At 39.1% G+C, this 20,546-nt stretch overlaps 1 protein-coding gene across 2 annotated transcripts in view; it reads left to right on the top strand.

The window, feature by feature from the left end:
- Nucleotides 1-20,546, top strand: part of MAP3K20 (mitogen-activated protein kinase kinase kinase 20) — a 78,577-nt gene continuing 58,031 nt past the window's right edge. For both annotated transcript variants that reach the window (XM_088527041.1, XM_010221739.2), the window contains exon 1: nucleotides 1-185. In XM_088527041.1, the coding sequence (XP_088383167.1) occupies nucleotides 27-185 (159 nt within the window). In that variant the 5' untranslated portion in view covers nucleotides 1-26. The remainder of the gene's footprint in view (nucleotides 186-20,546) is intronic.

Genomic DNA, 20,546 nt, shown 5'->3' with positions numbered 1-20,546 from the left:
GCTGTGGTATATTTTGTCATTATGAGATGTCGTCTACCAGTGCTTCATTTGTGCAAATTAGATTTGATGACTTGCAGTTTTTTGAAAACTGCGGTGGAGGGAGTTTTGGCAGTGTCTATCGAGCCCGATGGATTTCTCAGGACAAGGAGGTGGCTGTAAAAAAGCTGCTCAAAATAGAAAAAGAGGTAAGAGCTAATTTGTGTGCTGTAAAAGGAAGGACATAAATAATTTTCTAATGTCTTCCATTCTCTGTTTAATTGATATAGCCTACCATGTTTTTTTGTTTGTTTAACTATGAAAATCTGTAACTGAATGTCGTTACAGTAAAGACATGCTGAGTGGCTCCAGCTCAGTGTTTCTGTTTTAAAAGGTTAATGCTTTCCTGTTTCTTTACCATCCTCTTCCTCCTGCTTTCTTGTGTAGCAGCTCCTCTCTGAAACGAATTCTGAGGAGGAGCTGTGGAGCTAGGAGTTTCCCTTTGAAACCATTGGGCATGTTGCTAAATAGGAGCATGAAATGTTCGCTCTCTCTGGCCACTTCCACTTTGTGTTGTTACATCCAGTCTATCGAGTCCTGTGGTTCACGTCCCTATGTTCATTATAGGCTTGGCATGTTTGATAGGTTGGGTTTCATCCTCGCCCGCTGCAGGAGCTTTTGCTCTGGGGTTCGAGCAGCTCAGAGTTAGTCAGGGTTCCACTTTCGCTCGGTGTCATCTTGCAGTGAGGTTTCAGGCCAACCATTCAACCAGTCGTCTTTTCTAGTGGCTTCCTGTGTGCCTGGAAAGATAGACGGGTTCTTCAGGAATGCTGTGGGAAAAGGCAGAATGACCATTTACTCAAACAGCCATAGGAGGTTTGTCTAGAAACGCTCTTGACCCTCAGCTTTGTAGAGTCCCAGCAGAGGAGCAGTGTCCTCACAGACCAATCTGGGTGCTGATCACCACAGCAACTCAGCAGGGAGGACACCCTTGTGTAGCAATGGACTCCACGGTTTCTGGACCACTGCATCTTTTTGAAAGAATGTTGACAAACTGGAAGGGCAATAAAAGTACGTGTTCCTTTTGTACAATATCTTCAAAACATCCTAGGAATATAGGTACAAGCTGAAAGGCAGCAAAGAAAATCTAAGGATAATATGCTTAAAAATTACTCAGACACCAAGATTCTTTTGCTGCTGCAGCATCTGAGGGAGTATGATTGAGGGCATTGTGCTTAGTGATGGGTGTTTAATTATGATTAAGCAAGTTGCTGTCTAAAATAATGTGGAAGGTTCTTGTGTTACCTATTGAGGGTGATGGAAGATGTGCACAATCAGGCCAGTGTCATTTTGAGCGCTGAGGAAATTGATATTGGGCTGTTGGTGAAGACCTAGCTGGGTTGTTGTTGAAAGAATGTGGAAAAACTGGAGGGGCAGCACTGAGGATTTGCAGAACACACTTCAGGAGGAGACAGTGTGATGTGCAAGGCAGCTGACAGAAGGGAGTATGTTTTTTCCTGTACAGAATTGTTAATTTTCAACCAGACTGGTCTTCATTTGCATTTTAAATTTAAGAAGGTGGGTCGTAGCGGGGAAGAGCTTGGTATGGACACCTTCTCAAAGTTTTCTGGGGAGGCAGCATAGAGGCGCATGGTAATGTCTTTAGTAAGACTAGCAAGTTTTGCCAGAACTTGTCTATCAGATGAGACAAGTATGAATCAAAATGTAATGAATAAAAATTAATATAAGCTTGTTTACAAACATTGCATTTTCATATAGGAAAATGCTGGTCTCGTTTGATCTAACATTAGAAAATTATTATAGAAATAATGTTTGGGATCTGAAGCCAGACAAATTAGAATGGGAAATAAAACACAAATTATAAGGAGTGAGAATGAGTAACGCTTGGAACAGACTACAGAGGGAAGGAGCGAAGATGGAGAATCTGTTCCATCTCTTCATATCTTCACCCTGAGATGAGACGTCCTCTTGGACCATTGAGTTGTTGAGCTCAACAGAGTAGCTTGCTGAAATATAATGGCTTGTGATTTATTGGAGGTCGGCCTAAATGGCCCAAAGGTCTTTTCTTCAAGGTCCTTTCAAAGGACCTTAATGGCTGTAAGTCTGTTTAAATATGCAGTATGCAGCATGTTTGTGGTTTATCTATAATGATGACTTGAAACGATGACTTGATGAAATATTTGTGACTTAACTGTCCATACAGTCACAGTGAGCCAATGACTTTTCTGATAGCAATAGAAAAATAACTTGCTGCAGCTATATATGCCTATGTTTAGTAGATATTTGGACAGTTTGCATTTCGTCCAGAAAACTGATTATTACCCCTTCAGATCTCTTTGAAAGGAAGTGTCCCTTTTAACTCCATGACTGATAATCTTTTGTTTCTGTTAACTGCTGCCAGTAACCCAAAACATTGATTACAGTGAAAACAAGAGAGCTGGGAGAAGCTCCCTCATAGGAATTTCATGCTAGCCGATTTCAAAGGCACAAGCCAAGTCAATGATTGCAGCATCATTCTGCAAATGCATTTTATCTGGGATTCATTTTATTAAGCAAACAAAAATATCTTGATGGTTTGTTCTAGCCCAGGGAATATGTTCTGACATGCAAAATGGAACAAATCTTGTTCTGGCAAAGAGCAACATATCATACTGAAAGATATACTCAAAATTTTTTTGAAAGGGTATATCCCAGGCAGCTTTCTTCAAGAAGTCTTCGAAGTGTGATAAATAGGAAGATCTCTGCAAGGCATTCGCTTTTATTGAGAGGCAGTAAAATGTGACTGTGCAGGAGGATGTGTGTGCTTATGTGAATGAGGCGCATTGAGAAGAAGAACTATTCTGCAAAGCCTTGATTAGAAGATCAGATGTGAAACTCTGGACAAGATTTTTACTGAATAAGCAAGTCATATGAGTGTGTCTTGAGTGATTAAGGAAGAGCAGGAGCAAAATTAAACTGCAGCTTTGTCACCTAGTCTAAGCATGTTCATAGTTTTTGGTTTTAAGTAAGGAACAAGGGAAGTTGTCTGATATTTTTGTGCATGATTTATAAGAATGATTGGATAGGCCCATAATTTGTCTACCACTGAAACAGATGGAAGAGATTGGGTCCAAAGGCCCTACTCTGGGAATTGCTGGCAGTTCTGCTGACCCCGCTCACTCGAGCAGGTAGCCCCAGAACGCAGTGCTGGAGCCTGCTGCTTTATGCCTTGCCCCGTTACCTCTCACGGAGCAGCGTCTGTCTCCCTCGGTGGTTGGTACAAGTCTGAAGCCCATGTTATTGTCATTGCTCTTGCTCTTGAAGGATGGGTTTTTGATAGTTGTTTCTCAGTAGCTATTGTCTGATCAAGAGTATGGTCCTTCTTGCAGTAAATTGCTGGTAGGTTTTTGCCTGAATTTTTAATTTCATTTTAATGTCAGTGCTCTTTAGTAGCAGTCCTGTGATACACAGACTGTTTCTTGCTCTTGATGGACAGCAGCAATGGATCCAATCTGTTTACTTCAGCTCTTAAAACCACCATACCTTTGTATAGCATCATTTAGTTTATGCATTAAAGCTGTTCTCCGATTCCTTCCAAGCACTGCTGGTGGTTTGTGCAAACTGCAGTTCGGTGGCAGAGAAAAGCCAGTGAAATGTAAGCAGAATCTTATTGGAAAGTGCTTCTGATAAACGAACAACCATTTGTGAATAAAAAATGTTGAGTACTGTTAACTATATATGCTTTGTGCAGTCATGTCTGCAGAATGTGTCTGAGTTTTTATGAGACAGGAATGGAACATGTTTCTGCTGGTTTTGGTGTTGTATTGGTGGAGGTCTGGCTGCCGTGGAAATTAACTCGTACCGTCAGGTTTTCTTGCATGTGCTATACCATGCAGTAAGCTTTAGGGGATTGTTAAGCTGCTTTGTAAAACTTTTCATATGGAAAATAGTACGGCTTGCTCATGTTTTCCTTTTGTGACCTGCTTTGGGCAAGAAGTGCCAGAGCTGACACAGGTATTCGTGTCCGTAGCTTCCAAAGTGACGGAGTTAACCTGGTCACATGTGTGTGACTGGGCTTGCCTCACTCGTGTGTTAGTCTTAAACACGTGTGCGGGAATTTTGGACGTGGGTCACAGGAGTAAGGACCGGGAATAACTTTCAAGAGTAACGAGGGAAAAACAACACAGCAGAATAAAGCACAGCAAACCAAACCGAAATTGATACTTAACCTAGGCAGGGCTAAAAATAGGTGATGTTCTCTTTGCTTGCAGTTTATAGCTATTAAGGGTGCGTAGGTGCCAGCCTTGAATGACTCTCTGTTCTGGGAACTGGCCATAATGAAGGGGAATTTTGTTGCTGTTTTATTAGATCTTTCTAGGAGCTTCTACTCTCTGCCCCCTTTCCTTTCTGAATCAGCAAGTGTTTAAAGTGGTGCAGGATAATCTCTATCGAGAACCGTCTACGTGTGCTTGATTCTGACTTGGAGCAGAGGGAGGGACAAGCCCAGTGTTTCTCAACTTGTCATCCTTTGGTACATGCAGTTTGCTAGTGGATTGTGCAAGATGGTTGTGAGCATGTGGTATATAATGATATATAAGGTGTACAGATCTGAATATATGAACGTTGCAAAGAGAGCTGCACCTATATTTGAAAATTATAAAGAGTATTTTTTATAATCAATATCTGTAGACTTCATGATCTCATGAGAACCCTTCCAGAGCTATGTTTATTGTAAGAAATATTGTGGCATCTGGTTAACAGCTGTAAGGAAAAAAGCACTGTATTTATTATGCCAAAGATGTGTCTTAAAGTGTCTTTGGTTTAGTTTTTCAGTGAGGATATTTCAAGGTTTTAGTTTGTTTGCTTTTCATATTTTAATTAAAAAAAAAAAAAAAAAAAAAAAGGAGGAGGCATTTGGAGTGCTTCTTTCGGTGCTCACTGGAGGGAACTTGATACTATTGCCAGTCTGTGGCAGTTGTAAAAATGGGGCTGAATGCTCAGAGTGCTGTGCATGGTGTATCTCACAAAGCGAGCTGCCGTGAGTAGGACAGAGACTTCTACAACAAATCTGTGACTGGCCCTGCTTTTGAGGTTACCCTTCTCTTGGATAATTTCTCTTCCTTCAGAGATTCCGTTTGTTTGAGGACTTTGTTTTGAAAATTGCTGTTATGTTTTTGGGTGATTTGAAAATCTCTGCATTAGGAGATGTCCTTAGCGGATGTACGGGGTATGACTGTGTGCTGAGTCTCAAGTGGAATTTGTGTTGCAACCAAAATGATATCAAAACTGCACTGGTATTTGGGAAATCCAGTCTAATGAAAGATGCTATAACATTGCTAGAGTAAATTCATTCTTGGGAAACACACACTTTGTTTTCATTTGTCTGCAGTAAAGAGACACAGACTTTGTTCCTCTGTGCCTCAGTGCTCCCCAAGACTGTCAAAAACATCATCACCCAGGCACAGAAACACATTTGTCTGTATTTTGCTACATTTTACTGTAGTGGATTATTTACTTGTGTACTCAATGTATTTATACCAAGTCTTTCATTAGATGAGTAATGTCTTTCAAAGTTGCTTCGTGTAAATAATGAGCATTTGTAGTGCAAGTTGTGTAGCTTACTGAGATGTTTTAGACCAGCTCGGTTTGAGGTCCTCGCTGGTTTGTATATACACTCCTAATTCTTTTAAATCAAGCTGATTTGGGCTTAGTTTGACTGAGCAGCCAACTTCAATGAAGCTGGCATGTCAGGGCTCAGCCTGGCAGTCTGTGGCTCCAGAAGTTATTTTGGGTCAGTCGGGATATAGTGACCGTCAGTGCTGTCATCTTTGCTTTAATAAATGCAGAGCAGTTTCACAAGTGCTAGTGAATATTGCTGTAGTCGTCTTCAAGAAGTCATCCTACCCTTCTTTATGAGCTAAGACACCGGATTTTGTGCTGAAGTCATAAAGGTTAAGAGCACATTTCCTTGTCTGACTGGGCAACAGCTGTGAGCAGTAACTTCATAAACAAACTTAATAAACAAGTAAATTACTAAAGTGCCATGTGCCAGGTTTTGTCTGTTGCATCTCTTCTCTGGAGTCGTTTAGCTGTGCATGATTCCGGGTAACAGAAGGTACAAACACAGTGCTTTCTTGATCTGTACTTTTCTTCTCAAGAACGAATTGCCCTCACTGTGCCAGAGTGAAGCAAGGGTACTTCACTGTGTGTTCGATCCCTCATTTAGGAATATCTCTGCAAGGCGTGGGACTGTTTAAACTCATTTATATTTTATTTTTCAGAATGTGCAACATCTGTAGGTGAACAAGCCTTAACACCGGCTTTCTACAAGTTAGGCAGAAATGTGGTTTAGAAGAGGGAGAAAATTCATCCAAAATTTTGAAAAATACTCGTTCTATTTCTTCTGCTACGCACAGGATCTAGCCCAGTTGTTATGATATTTTTATATATTCTTGTTTCATAATTAATTTGTGTTATAGATCATCTTAAATTTATTCCATCATTCTGCTATGAGATTTTGGTTGACAGTGTGTTGCTGGAATTACCATTGATACTTAGCCACAGTTTTGTTTTTCTTTGCTTTGTGGGTGTGTGTGTGTGTGTGTGTGTATATATATATGTGTGTGTATATATATATACAAAGATTTGTGTATATATATATATGTATATGTATATATAAAAGATTTATTTCTCCTTTTTCTTTCTTCTTTTTGCGTGGGCTCAGATACGAGATACTATTTGTGGTTTGCAGGCAAGGTTGCAGTGCTCATTTGTCCATGCCAAAACCCTTGACATCAACTCGCAGCTCTTTTATTTCCCCTCCCACGACATTCACTGACCCTGAGCTTCTGTAGAAACGATCATCAGGAAATTGTATTTTTGGATGTTTAAGCTGTCCTCAAGCTTCACTGGAGAAGTCCCATAGATATAAATTAGCTCCTTTCTCAAAGCATTATTTTCAGCTCTTTGCAGTCTCCTGCAGTTTAAAGTCAAAGTTAGCTTCATCTTTACAACTATATAACACTCTCTCTAGTTTTTTTTTTTTAAAAGTTAAAGTAACAAAATATTACAATGGTTCTAAGAATAGTTTGCAATATAGCCATAAGATTTGCATACATAGCTACTTGTTTGAGAGGACTCTATTATTGAAAAAGCTCAGGAAAGAAAGCCAGAAAGCACTGTATTGTTTATAAACTTACTTCCTATCTTTCTATATTACACTAGCCAACTAGCATTTAAACTAGAAATCAGTTTAGCAGCTGGAGAAAAGGCTGGGGACCCATGACCTAACAAGGTACCAAACATTATCTACTAAATTTTTGTTCACAAGTTTTTAGCTGGTAGCCAGCACAAGTTAGCACCTGTGAGATGGAAATTTCCTTCGCTGCAGTGTAAATGAATCTATTTTACCTCTGCTAAGAGCTGCGTGCACACGGGCACAGGAGGGTGCCGGGTCGGGTGCGGCGCGGCGCGTGGGGTGTAGCAGGAGCTGCAGAGCACACAGCGAGCGAGGGCATCTGCCGCGCGTCCCCGCGCTCACAGGGACAGCGGCGCCGGTCGAAGGGCGCGCGAGCAGCCGGGAAGTTCTTTCCTGGTAAGGTAAGGATGGAGTTTTAGAATAACTTATACACAGTACTGCATGTGCAATGGCAGGTTGTTGTTTTTGATAGTAACACAGTTCTTATTCAGCCACGTAGATCTGTTGTTTGAATCCAATAGCAGGTGTAGCTTGTTATAGTTTGACTGCCCTAACAAATTTAAGGACATGTGATGCTGTTTGCATGATCAGTCTTGGGCTGTGCGTCCCTTGGGAGAAGAGGCTCTTTTCTGTCCTGGATATGTGGAGCTGGGCACAGGGAGCCACAGTCTTTGACTGGTACCTGCCATGTACATCACAGCTATGGGATTTTGAATCTCAATAGAGCAGTAAAAACTGCCTTCCTTTTCCTGCTTTTCTCTTTAGTTTTTGGCCAGCTGAATGTGAGCAGTATGAGGATCTGGGTCACAAGACTTCTGAAAACAAAAATGAAAAGAGAGAATCCGTTCCAAAACTGATGGATGCACCAAAATCAGTTTGTTTTTGATCATCAACTATGTGATTCAGACTGCGAAGGTTATTTCACATTTACCTATTGCCACTTATTAAGGTGTTGATAGAGAAAGTTTCTTTTTTAAGAGGGCTATATAAACAGTTATAAAGAAACATTCAGAGCTGTTTATGTTAGCTGGAGGCTGCGGAGCAGCCCGGAGAGCAGCCTCGTGGTTAACTCTTGTTAACACCCTGCGATGGTTCAGCCGGTGAAGGCAAATGAGGAGCTGCTCCTCTGATCCAGCTGCCTGCAGGCTGCCCTGATTGTCTTTCTAACATCTTTAACAGTTTAAGAATTGAGGAAACTTATTTGTGAAGACATATTTGTTTGCTAGTGGGAGATTTAGTAAATTGTGCTGTATAATTTGCTCTTCAAAGGAGCAGTTGCCACTGGGGAGCTGGGTAATGAAGCATGCAGACTGGGCACGTATCTGCTTTTAATAAAAAATAATTAAAATGTTTTGCACAAATCATTATCTGTCAGAAACAGAGTATGAGTGGCAAGTAGGTTGTTGATCTGAAAACTTATTAAAAGGATCTCGTTGCTGTACCCTTTAGCAAGTATTTGTCATTTTTCCAGTAGAATATGTTTTTTGATTCTTGGAAGAAGCACAGAAGCAAATGAAATGGAATCCTGGTTGCATGCGGTTAGAGGGAAATAAAGCATAGAAGATATTTGATCTCTAATCATATAATGCCCTTCATTTTAGTAATGCTAGATATGTTTGAGGCAGTCCTGGAAAAGAAATATACTTAGGGCTTATAAATTCCAATTCGTGCTTTTCCTAAACCAAGGGAGGAACTCCACTGTGATGTGTCTTTATTTGCTGAGATGTGAGTGTCTGTGTGTGCTGAGGTGTTGAGTGTCATATGAGTACTTAGCAAAAGTCAGATAAAATCCAGAGCTATTGAACTGCTCTTCCTTTTGGATCCTTTCTTGCAAAGACCCTGTTCAAGAGTTTGGGAGGGCACAAAAGAGAAGTATTAGGTCCAGAACTCCACTTATTGTATCCGCAGACTTTGGACTTCAGCCCTTAGCTTTTGGTTTCCCAGTTGCTCACTTATTTGTGCCAAAGTCTTTATTGTAAGCTTTCTCTCCAAGCCATTCTACCCTCCATCTTGTGAAGACGTTGCCTATAAATTGGGTACTAGCACTGTGTCCCAAGATTACTCTGTTTCCATTGCAAGCTGCTTCCCTGTTAGCGCTGTAATTCTAGATGGAGTACTGTGATTTTTCACTAACTGGGAATCAGGCTCAGTCCTGCCGGGGCAGAAAGGCATGCTGTTGTTACTCAATAAATTTGAAATTTGCAGTATGAAACCTCCTGCCTTTTTATTATTGTGTTCTGTGGTATCCTGTGGAAAGGGAGAGATTCCTTGTTCTTTCCAGGCTGTTACTGAGATGAACATTCAGTAATAGCACTCACAGCGTGCTTGGCTCAAGAAATTCTTTCGGAGTAAGTGACACTTGATTCTCTAACAACATTGGCATCGGCTGTTAGCCATAGTGGCATGTTCTTTGCCTTGAAGCTGTGACCCGAGTTCCCTTTTTGGGAAATAAAAAGCCTGCAGACCCTTTCAAAGACGAGGACAGTTGCTTTGTTTGTCTTTTATAAAATCTGTGTTTCTGTCTTTTTGCCTGATCAGTGTTTAGAACCATAAAAAAAAAAGTAAACATGATAGGGGGGCCAAGATCCTGCAGATAGAGCTGCTTTATATTTACATATTTGACCACAACAGTAGAAAGAAAAATGAGAGTCCTTTTTCTTTATGTACTATATTTCAGTTTTCCGTTAGGTTTAAATTGGCATTTTGGACTATGCTCACTGGAGCCACTGAAGAGCTTATCAGAAAAAGAAGGAAACGGAGGGAGGGAAAGAAAGATAGATTTCCAAATGACAACCTTTTGAATAGTCCAAGTTCAATCCCTAAAACAAAAAGTGGAATCTTTTTTTTTTTTTCTAAATAATGTGCTCTACAGTCTCACCTCTCATCTTGAGAAACATGAAAGAGCAAGTAAAAGAGATGACCCAAATCACAGAGTTTCTTTGAAAGGAGAAATTCAGCTGTTTTGAACACTTACAATCAAAGGAAGTGGTTTCCCTAATTACATGAACTATGTGAAAGCTCTCAGAATAGCTCTTCCACCCCAGGATTCCTTGCACTTTAGAAGTTTGCATAAAAGCTCACATGGAGAATCAGATGCAAAGTGTTTGATTCAAATTTTATTAGGCAGAAGTGAGCATACATTCATAGCTCTAGGTTTGACAGCTGCTTGGGTTTGGACCACAGTCCTGATTTTGATGGGTTTCAGTCCTGTAGTTTAAAATCTTTTACTCTTCAGCTTCTCTGGGGAGACTCCCCTTTCAAGGGAAAAGTAGGAATGGAAAAAATGGAGAGAGGAGAGAGGGATTCCTTTGTGAGCTTTCAGCTGTAGATTCTTACCTTAATTAGAGTATTCATTGTTGTGAAAATCCATCTCTGTGCACAGCTCTCAAAAGCATGAGGAATAATAGTTCCTCTCATTTTAGAGAAACTATTTATCTTAAAATATTTATTTTGAAGAATTAGGATCTGAACTCTATGATTTCAATATAATTCTAGCATCACTGTTTAATTCAACATATAAAAATATGAGTTCAATAGTATATTTGAACAAAGGCTGTTCAGAAGACACTTTCTGAGCTTACACTTTGTTTTTATATATACACATTAATAAAGGTACATTAGTAAATGAAGCAATGAGTATGTATGAAAAATATGTACTCATCAGGAGGTTTCTAAAGGCTTAAAATCTCTGCTTTTCAAGATTTCCTGTCCAAAAAAAAAGTTTTTTTTTTTTTTAAACTATGGCTTGAGAATAGTGAGTGAGAATTTGACAAATGTGGGTACCTGAAGTTAGGTGCATAGCTGATCCAAATAGAAAACTTACTTCTAATAAAATTCCATATCTTAGCAAAGTAGAATATATTTTCTTTTCTTTTTTTTTTCGCTCTCGCTCTCTCTCTCAAATCTATTTCTCAGATGGTATAATTAGTTTAAAAAAAAAAGTTAGATATCGGCTTATAAGTATCCATCACAAAACTGTCTGTCCTCTAAGTGTTAAAAGATTGGTATTTAATCTTTATTTAGCTAAGTCTAAAAATGATTTTTTTTTCCAAACGATTTCTGAAATTTGCAACAAAATACTGACTCTGAAGACACAGTACAAACCATTCATTAATGAATTAACGAATCAGTGAAATGAGTGAATTATAATGAATAACGTTTGCAAGATTTGAAATAATGTGCAAGACCAACACACTTGCTCTATACAGCAATAATTTCCAAATGATGTTATGTTCTTCACAACCGCAGTAATTTTATCCACATTTGATAAAGACGCAGATAATTGATAAAATTGGCATTGAAAAGAAATCTCACAGCCTTTTAAATTGCAACAATTCAGAGAAGGAAAAAAGGCAGAACCTTTACGACTGCCTCCTAGATATATAGGACCTGCCAAAACCCACTTTATAGTAACATCATGTCCTAATAACCAGATATCACCAACTTTCTATTTGAAGAGAGAAATAAATGTTTCTTTGGGTGCCTGTTTTCCTCTTGCCCTAGCAATACTACATCTTTCTTGTAAGAATTAAACTTTCTAAGCTCCATTTTTTTTCCAGGAAGTCTTTCCCTGGATTCAAGGAATTGTGTCCTAGAAGTGACCACCATCAGTGACTGATGGTGTTTTAAGTAAAGTGCACTGCACAATAAGAGCATGCATCAAAAGCGATGATAAATGTCACGTAGCCACATGTTTCTGGCAGGGAAGCTTTGTGATCAGCACTGCTGGGGCATGATTTTGCTTGGATGAAGGAGAACCTTATAGGTTGGGCAGGCCATGCTTGACTTGAAGGTGGTGTGGAAAATTTGGTTTGCTCGCATCTGACCGCTGATAGGAGTTGGTTTCTCTGTGTATGTAAGTTAGAACAGTTCTCAGAAGCGTTTTTACAGAGCCGGAGCTTTGCTTTGTGCTGGAGAATGGGAAACTGTGATATATGTTGTTACAATGCTGTTGCTCCACGCCAAAGGTGATGGTCAGGGTTTGCATGTACTTTGTGCCACTGAAATAACACAGAAATCTTGGAGTGACTGTCAAATCAGATGTCCTTCACCAGTGTAATGAGTGTTGCATCCTTGTGTATGTGCAGTATCCCAGAACAGAAATCAAACAGTAGTTAATTGTGTTAGGATTGCATACCTTGTTAGAGCTGTTCATTACAGCTTTTCACTTGAGGGATTAGTACATGGTATTAATGAAGAGAGAGACAAGAAGGTGACTAGATATCGGTTCCAACCACAAATGGCTAACAAGCATGGCCATGAGTACTGAGCCCTGCCGCTTCCCAAACATCTCTTGTCTCTAGAGATGTAATCCCAGATCAGAGCTCTAGGGAGCTCTGTCAGGATGCTGGATGAGTTGCTCACCAAGCAAAAGAAGGTAAAACAGTGAGATAGCAGTTATCCTTCTCTTTAGTATATCCTCCTTTTGTTTACATTCCGATGGAAATTCTTTACTTTGTGACAACTGGAGGAAATGCCTCACAGTGTGAACTAGCTGGTTGTATCAGAGGAGAGACAACCACCAAACTAGGCGGAGTTGCAAATGCTTTTTCAGATTCACGCTGGAATTTTCCTTAGCTGCAGCATCTTGCATTCTCTTTGGGTTTTCAGTTAGAGCCTGGGGGAAAGAGATTACGTGGATATACTGCACAGTGGGACTCGGGTCCTGGAGCTGCTTTGGACTTGTGCAATAACGCAGTGTTCCAGCTTCCTCCTTTGACGTTTCATTTATTACCGGTCCTCTGAAAGCACAGGGCAAAAGGATGGAGGAAGTAGTGCAAGTGAATCATTTTGTAATCGCATAACGGATAATCTCTGTCTCGTAACAGGCCTTTTAAACACTCTTAATTTCCCCTAAGATATGTTTGCGTATATGAGTTAGAGCAGTTCTAGAAACACTTTTATTGGAGAGTGGGAATTAATAACATACATGACGCTGTGAGACTTCCCATGACTGTCTTTAGAGAAGTGCTCCAGGCTTGTGCTAAGTTCCACCAAAACACCACAAGCAAGCTGGAACAGTTCTCAGGCTTCACATTCAGAGTTTGGTGTGTGCATCAGTTTTATTGTCTTTTTGGTGGGTCCTAGCCACAGAGATTATCATTGCAGCACAGATACGGGTAGAAATTGTGGTAAAGCTGGTTGTTCTGACGTAACCTGGGGAAGGGAACTGCTTGGGGCATTAGTGTGCGATTGCAGAAGAGCACGGAGTAAGACAGGCTTTTGGCTGAGCTTGGGACCCTGTGGTGGGTGGTACAAAGGTTGCACAGGTCCTCGTCTTGCAGGTCTGCTGCTCACAAAGATCCAAGTCCTTGCCCTCGCAGGGTACAGGATCACTCTCTAATTAGCAATATCACTCTCCAGAGAGGTTCTGTAAGATTTACAGTTTCTAGAGAGTTGAGAGATACCAGTAGTGAGGTGGCCACCTCTTTTAACAATTTATTTTGAGGTAGCTGACTAGGGGTTTTATAATAGATTTTTTATAACAAGGATTAGAAACAAAGGAGTTCCTACTGATATGTCTATGAAAGCAGATGACTAGAAAGTGGTCTAGGTAAGCTGAGGAGTTCTATATAGTGAATTTGTCAAAGAGAATTAAGAGGAAAGCTGAACCTGTATAGTAAAATGTAGACTTTATCTAGAACAACAGTAGTAGTAGTAAATGTGGTTTTGTCACATTAAAAACAGTTGCATTTTTTTCCACTTTTCCAGGTTTTTAGTATTTTATAAGATTTTATGATTGTTTTATTTGAATTTTTTGTCTTGGTAGAAAAAGAGTTATTTCTCATTAAAGCAGCTTAAAAAACCCCAAGAAAAATAAGGAAAAAAATGATCTATGTAAACCTTGAAATTTCTGGAGTTTTGTATGGTGTCATTTTTGACCAACTATACCCAGTAGGGGTAGCATTTGAGCCAAGTTTTTAGTTAAAATACAGTTTACATTGTTAGACAAAGCAGAGTGACTCTTCCGGAAAGCAGATAAGTTTATGTTTTTGCTAGTCTAAGGTAAGCTAAGTGAACAGAGGTCTGTCTTTAAGCTAAGGAAGGATGCCCAATGCTTAAGTCATGACAAAGAGCAAGACTTGCTAAGTTGTGGAAACAGCTCTTCTGGGTTCACGGAGAAAGGCATTTCATTCTAACTAAAGTGGAGGAAAAGGAGTGAAGCTACATTTGTCACTAATACATGGTAAAACCAAAACTGGAAGGAAAACAGTTGCTAATATTCAAAGACCACTAGTAATGCACAGCATTCATAGATTCAAATTATGATCCTCCAGATTTTGTGAACTTGTGCCGTGACAGGAGCAAGTATGGGCTGGTCGATGGAGGAATCTCATACGCTACATGGGCTTAAGCAGAATGTCAGTAACTGTCACCTGACTTCTACCTTCTTTTTGGTGACTGCTCACAGTCATAATCTTAGTGCTGAAAGGTTTTGTGTTTCTTTGAAGTAACTGTTCTTTGGGTAGAGTGTTTGTTATTCTGTTTCCTGCAGTACACGTAAGTTATCCACAGATAATTTATGAGTGAGTGTTGGAGGGGGAAATATTCTACAGTGCTCAGATAGCCTATTTAGGAATAAAAAACGCACGTTTCTTCATATTAAAATATTAAAATGTAACAGGGAAATAATGCATCTTGTGATGTGCTATTTTAGTGGCAGTGGACTCAGCCTACCCTGTTGAAGAAAATTTTCTGGAATTACAACAATCACTGGGATCCAAACAGTGGATTCGGCATCAAGTGCTGTCTGTATGATTAGCTGCAGCATGTTGGGTTTATAAAGATTAAGGTTGTCTTAAAGTGAGAACTCATCAAGAGCTTGACAATTTTTTCCTTGGTCAAATGACAGTTTTCATGATTGAGTTTGAGAAGATAGAAAGATTTAGAGGAGTGGAGCAGAATCCATGACTACAGCTGCAACTCGCTGCTGGGAGTCTCAGTGCTAGTTGCTCAGCAGAAGGTACCGTATAGTGACTTTTTCTTTGAAGTTATCCAGATCACCTAGTCTAATACCCAGTGGGCCTTAGGCTAAAAATCCTTGCTCTAGTTGGCTAAGTATGGGCATGACCTTTCTAGAGGGACCACTCTGACAGTATTTTCTGTTGCCTTTGAGCACTGGAAGTCTGAAGAAACCCATTAAGAGGGCGCTGGTTTTGCCCATCACTGTCATACCAACGTATATTTCCAGCAAGTTTTATGTGAGATTTATAGTGACTTTGATCTCAGAAATAATTTCCCCAGATATTTTTTCCATTTATTGGGTCTGGAAAGATTCAGTTGTTGAACATTAGCCGTGACATCTGTGGTAGTCATGACATCTATGATTCTTTTGTTGTTGTTTGCTTGCTTGCTTGCTCGTTTGTTTTGGCTGGGGAATGGGAATAAAGAGAGTGATCAGGGAGTCAAAAAGCTTAATGTTTCATTATTCCCTTGTTCTTTAGAGATGGCATGGGTTTTGTTGCTGTGTTCTATGTTCAGGGCAGGTTTGTGTTCTGACTGCTTGTAAGTAAATCAGAAAATTTCCCTACATTGGAAAAAGTAATGATGATTACTGAAAATAAACTGCTCTGTGGGAATTTAGGTATTTCAGACCTGATGTTTAGTCCACTAATTTAGTGCACTGTTTCTACTGAATTGCTGGTATTTCTTTGCAGCTGGAGACAGCATTTTACTGTAAATCTGCCTGACTGAAATATTTATAAGGACATGGTTCACTTCTAAACTCTTAAACTTTTACAAATATTACAGTATATGTGTGTTTTGAAGGATTTTACAAACAGCAGATAATGCTAATAAAATTCCAATTACTCTCCTCATTCTTGGCAGGTCTTGCTTTATCAGGTACCTTAATATGAAATGCTGATAGGACTTCAAGCCGCACGCTACAAAACACAGCGCTCCTGTGGGATTTGTTTGAACATCATAGATTTCTAGTTGAAATCTGTATGAAAATGAGTTACTTGTCTATCTTCTCTGTGTCCTGTTTTAGCAAATGGCAGTGCACTTGTAACTGAAAATGTAGTTTTCAAACTTTTAAAACATTTTATAATGCAAAAAAGTGACCTTGCAAAGTTTTATCATAAATGTACAGCTTCTCTTAGAAGCTTCTCTTCTTAGGATGTTTCTCACCCTCTCAAGAGGGGAGCAAGGTCCCCTCTTGATTTCTGAGCTGAAAAAACATTTACATCACAGTATTTGGACAGGGCCGTTCAGAATTTGGTAGACAATACTTCAAATTAGCCTTCAAACTATCCTTAAAACTGCCAAAGCTATGTGCAAAGCTTGACATAAAAATAGCACGTTTATGGAAGCTTATAAAACTCATTTTTCTTTTCAAATGGTCAATATCGAATATATTTTAGTGCTAATGTTTTCCTTGCCTCCAAAAATAATGCTCATGTACATTTGCTGCTGCATAACACAGATGTACATAAAATGGCATGAGCCTCTAACAGCATGTAATAAATCTATGTCCCTATTCTTCCAGCAGAATATACTGTACTGCTTTAAGAGTATCTTGGTAATGTGCTTTTTTTTTTTTTTTTTTTTTCGGATTGCAACTGAAAAATGAGCAGAAGGTGTTTTAAATTAAGCATGTGTTTCTACCACTGTATATCCTAAAATGAAAATAAAAAATGTGGGAATACAAAACTGCATTTAAATGACTGTAGGGTGATTATACAGCAATGGGAATTTATTAGATTCCTTTATATTTACACTTTAAATTTCTATAACAGCATAGGACATAATTTTGGATGCAAATTTGATGCTTTGAAACACTTGCTCAATCAAAATGCTTTTAAATATATGTTTTGTATGTCACTGTAGATGTACTTAGGAGAATTTAATTCCTTTTTTACAAAAGTGCTGGTGGTATCAATTGCGAATGTAATTTAACTCTCATTTTCTGCGTGGTTTACAAAACAGTATCCTTATAATATTGAATGTATGACTGTCTTCTAAGACATAACAAATGCTGACATAATTTTTACTTGTTAATGGGCTATAGAAAATAGCCCTTAATTGGGACAAGTGATGCTTTAAATGATTATTAGAGAGTTGTAAATTCGCAGAACTTTAATATGTAACCATGGTTTTAAGAAATAGGTTTGCCTTTTGAAATAGGTCATAATACATTTGTGCTGGGAGAGTGCCCACAGCACTCATCAAAGCGCATGATAACTCTGCTTATTTGCAGTTAAAAGATCTCACAGAGGATTCTTTGAGCTGAAAAATCTTTTGACTTTGCCATGCTCATGGGGTTTTCCTCTAGCTTTGTTGATATCAAAGGAAATTTAATAGGTTTAACAAATACACTGATTATCCAGATAAGGGTACATTTTGCTTATTAATAGCTTGCTTTCTGGGAACCCTAAAGCAAAAAAACCCTTGATTCTTTAAAATTTTTTTTTCTTACACAACTTTATGTGAGAACAGGCAAAACTGCAAGTTCCCAAGTTATTATTTTATATCTGCTTGATTTTTTTTTAATGTTAAAACTGTAGTGATTGTATATCATTCCAATTGTGCAATTCTTGTTAGAGGTTTTATATTTTATTTTAAATTCTTTAAAAATCCCACTATTTATAGAATATTGAGAGGAACATTTGTTACCAGTAATAAAATGTCTGTTGTCTAAGATTATGGCATAATGATAATCCAAAAAGAACTAAATTACATTTTAGGATAAACTGTTTTTATATCCTGCTCATTAAGAATTGCATTCAGTTTAGCTTTTGAAAGAACAGAAACAACAAGGTAGTAAAAATAATTATCTGCTGTGGGTAAATTCTGGCTTCTCTCGAAGCCTTAACATGACTTAAAAAGAGCCACTGTGAAATTATGTAATATTTATGTTTAAGTATATAAAACATATGTAAATATTTTGTGGAAAAGTATGTTTTCTTCTTGGCTTAATAATGATTTGTCAGAGTGTTACATTAAAAAAGAAACCATAACCCTCTAAGATGCATGTTCTTCCAGGGTTTTATAGCTGATCTGTAGCTTTAGTTAGTTTTTGTCTCAAAATTATATGTGCATTAAGTACATTATAAGAATGTTTTGGGCTTATGTACCTAGAGGACGCCAGTCTGATATATTCAGTATCCTCTCCTCCCAGTAACTTCTGAACTAATTTGATCTAGCAGTATTTGCTGTGTTTGTCAAAGAACTTGAGCAATATTAATTTCTCACCTTGTTCTTAAAATTAAGAGACTTCTTACAGGAGAGGGACCCCCGCATGAGGTAAGGTGTATTAGGGGATTATCCCTTTCTAGATCTCAGTGAGTTCATAGGAAAACATTACTGAGATAGGAGACAAGCATTGGGAAGATGTAACACTAATGAGCACAGAATGACTATTTTTGAGGAGCACTCTGCAAAGGAAGAGTTGGTATTAAGGTATGTTAGCATTCTATGTCTTTTTTGTGTGTGGTTGGCAGTAGATAGAGCAATTTTAATTACACATCAGCAGGCTTCTTCCAGCTGCCCTTTATTAGACTATAAAACTCCATAGTGTAGCTAAATTGCAACTCTCCCAAGATCATGACAATGATCAAAACTTTAATGCTACAAGACTTACGAAAAAAATAACTTTTAAAAGCAGCCTGAAATGCATCTAAGTTATTTTGAATCTCTTTAGTAAGCATGGCAAGCATCTCTTTGGAAAAGTAAATAACCAAACTCTAATGCATAATGTTTAATAAATATTAGAGGGCACTTAGGAATGTTGTATTAATTGGATTTCTTGAGTAGCAAAACATTTCTAACACTGTAATTTTGCAGAAAGCAAAGGTGCCTCTTGCTGTGCAATTAACTGATTTATTAACCGTAGAGTTGGTTGGCTGCGGGCTGACCTGATGTTCTTACAAGGGCTTGCACTTATTTCTCATGTTAATCTTCAGATTACAGGCTCAGACCAAGGTGAAAGGAAGCCAGCGTTTTATGCCTTCTTCAGCAAGCCAGTACAAAGCTACCTGAAACAACTAGTGATTAAGTGGCTCTAGGTCCAAGCAAAAAAGCTTTTTGGAGACTGAGAAACTGCTGTGGACAGATGATATTTTTCCTATTCAGCCGTACTGGTGAAATGGCTTGCAAGCCCAAACTCTTGATCACTTTTCATGATTGGAAGCCTGTGCAAGAACTTTATAACCTATTTTTGCTCAAAGAGAACCAGAGTAACTCAAATAGACTGAATAGTTCAGTCTTTGCTAACTTTAGCTGAATCGGAGCAGGGGGCTCCGAGGAGAGCAGCTGCAGTGGGTACAAGGAGCTGGCTGGCACAACACAGCTGTGTGCAAAGTGCCTCTGTCCATGTCCTTACTGCATTTGTGGCTGCAATTAAGGATCTGACGATCAGGCCTTTCCTGCATTCCTGAGGAACGTCAAGTCAGCATCAGATGGCCATTGCCTACAGCTGCAGGCTGCGCTGACCTTGAAGATCTCCTCAGAACTAGCCCACGTTTGCTCCTCTTACCATACCAGCCCTCACGTCAGCAGAGCGGCCGTGTGCGGGTGCTGGGTGTTATCTGTGGGCATTTTGTATGTTGGCCTGTTGGCCCCTCTACCCCAGGGCGAGCTGCTTCCTATTAGCAGGGTTGTGTCTAGTGCCAGTGCTCTGCTGGGAGGCCATTTCTGCGTCTTGAGGCAATGTAGCCTAATTGGTGGATCCTTGGTGCAGACTAGGCCTGAAGATAAAGCAAGCTTGGATTTGTGTCATTGGAGAGGGGAGGTTTGCTCTACTTGTAACTACTATGCTGTCTGGAAAGCCGTCCCTTAGTTTGCTTCTGGCCACACTCAAAATTCATGCTGGTTGTTTCTGGACAGCAATTGTTGAATACAGAATTCCTCCTAGAGGAGGATCCTAATTTTAACTGCAGAAAATATTGAAGATATGAGAATTTGCAGATATTGAAGATATAAGAATTAATGCTGCAAGAGTCAGTAATTTGATTAAATTTTGCTTCCTTTGTAAAGGCCATCAATTCTCACTGGAGTTGTGTAATGTAGATAAACAGCTTTACCAGGGGAAGTTATTGTGTTATTCCTAAGCCAGTGAGGCCTAGGTACTTCAATGGCCTATAGGCATGGCAGGATTTTCTTCCAAGTGTTCAGGCATCTGGGGTTTAGGTACAAGTTTATTGCTTACATGTGATTCTAAATACCCTTTTAAATGTGTATGAGACCTTTGAAATACTGGTCCTTACCCACCACTCTAACTTGCCATCTGAAAGTCGCAATCTTTCATTGAAATAGGACACCTTGTCCAAAATGTACTAAAGCTAGAAAGATGTAGATTAACTGGCATCTAGTTCTCTGCAAAGAATGAGTGTTTTTAAATTGCTTAATACAGTTAGCAGCTGCTCTACAG

The sequence above is a fragment of the Tinamus guttatus genome, unplaced genomic scaffold (genome assembly GCF_059628265.1).
Source record: "Tinamus guttatus ecotype Peru unplaced genomic scaffold, ASM5962826v1 Tinamus_guttatus_pri_ptg000260l, whole genome shotgun sequence".
Lineage (NCBI taxonomy): Eukaryota > Metazoa > Chordata > Aves > Tinamiformes > Tinamidae > Tinamus > Tinamus guttatus.
This window is presented reverse-complemented; position numbering and strand designations above follow the sequence as displayed.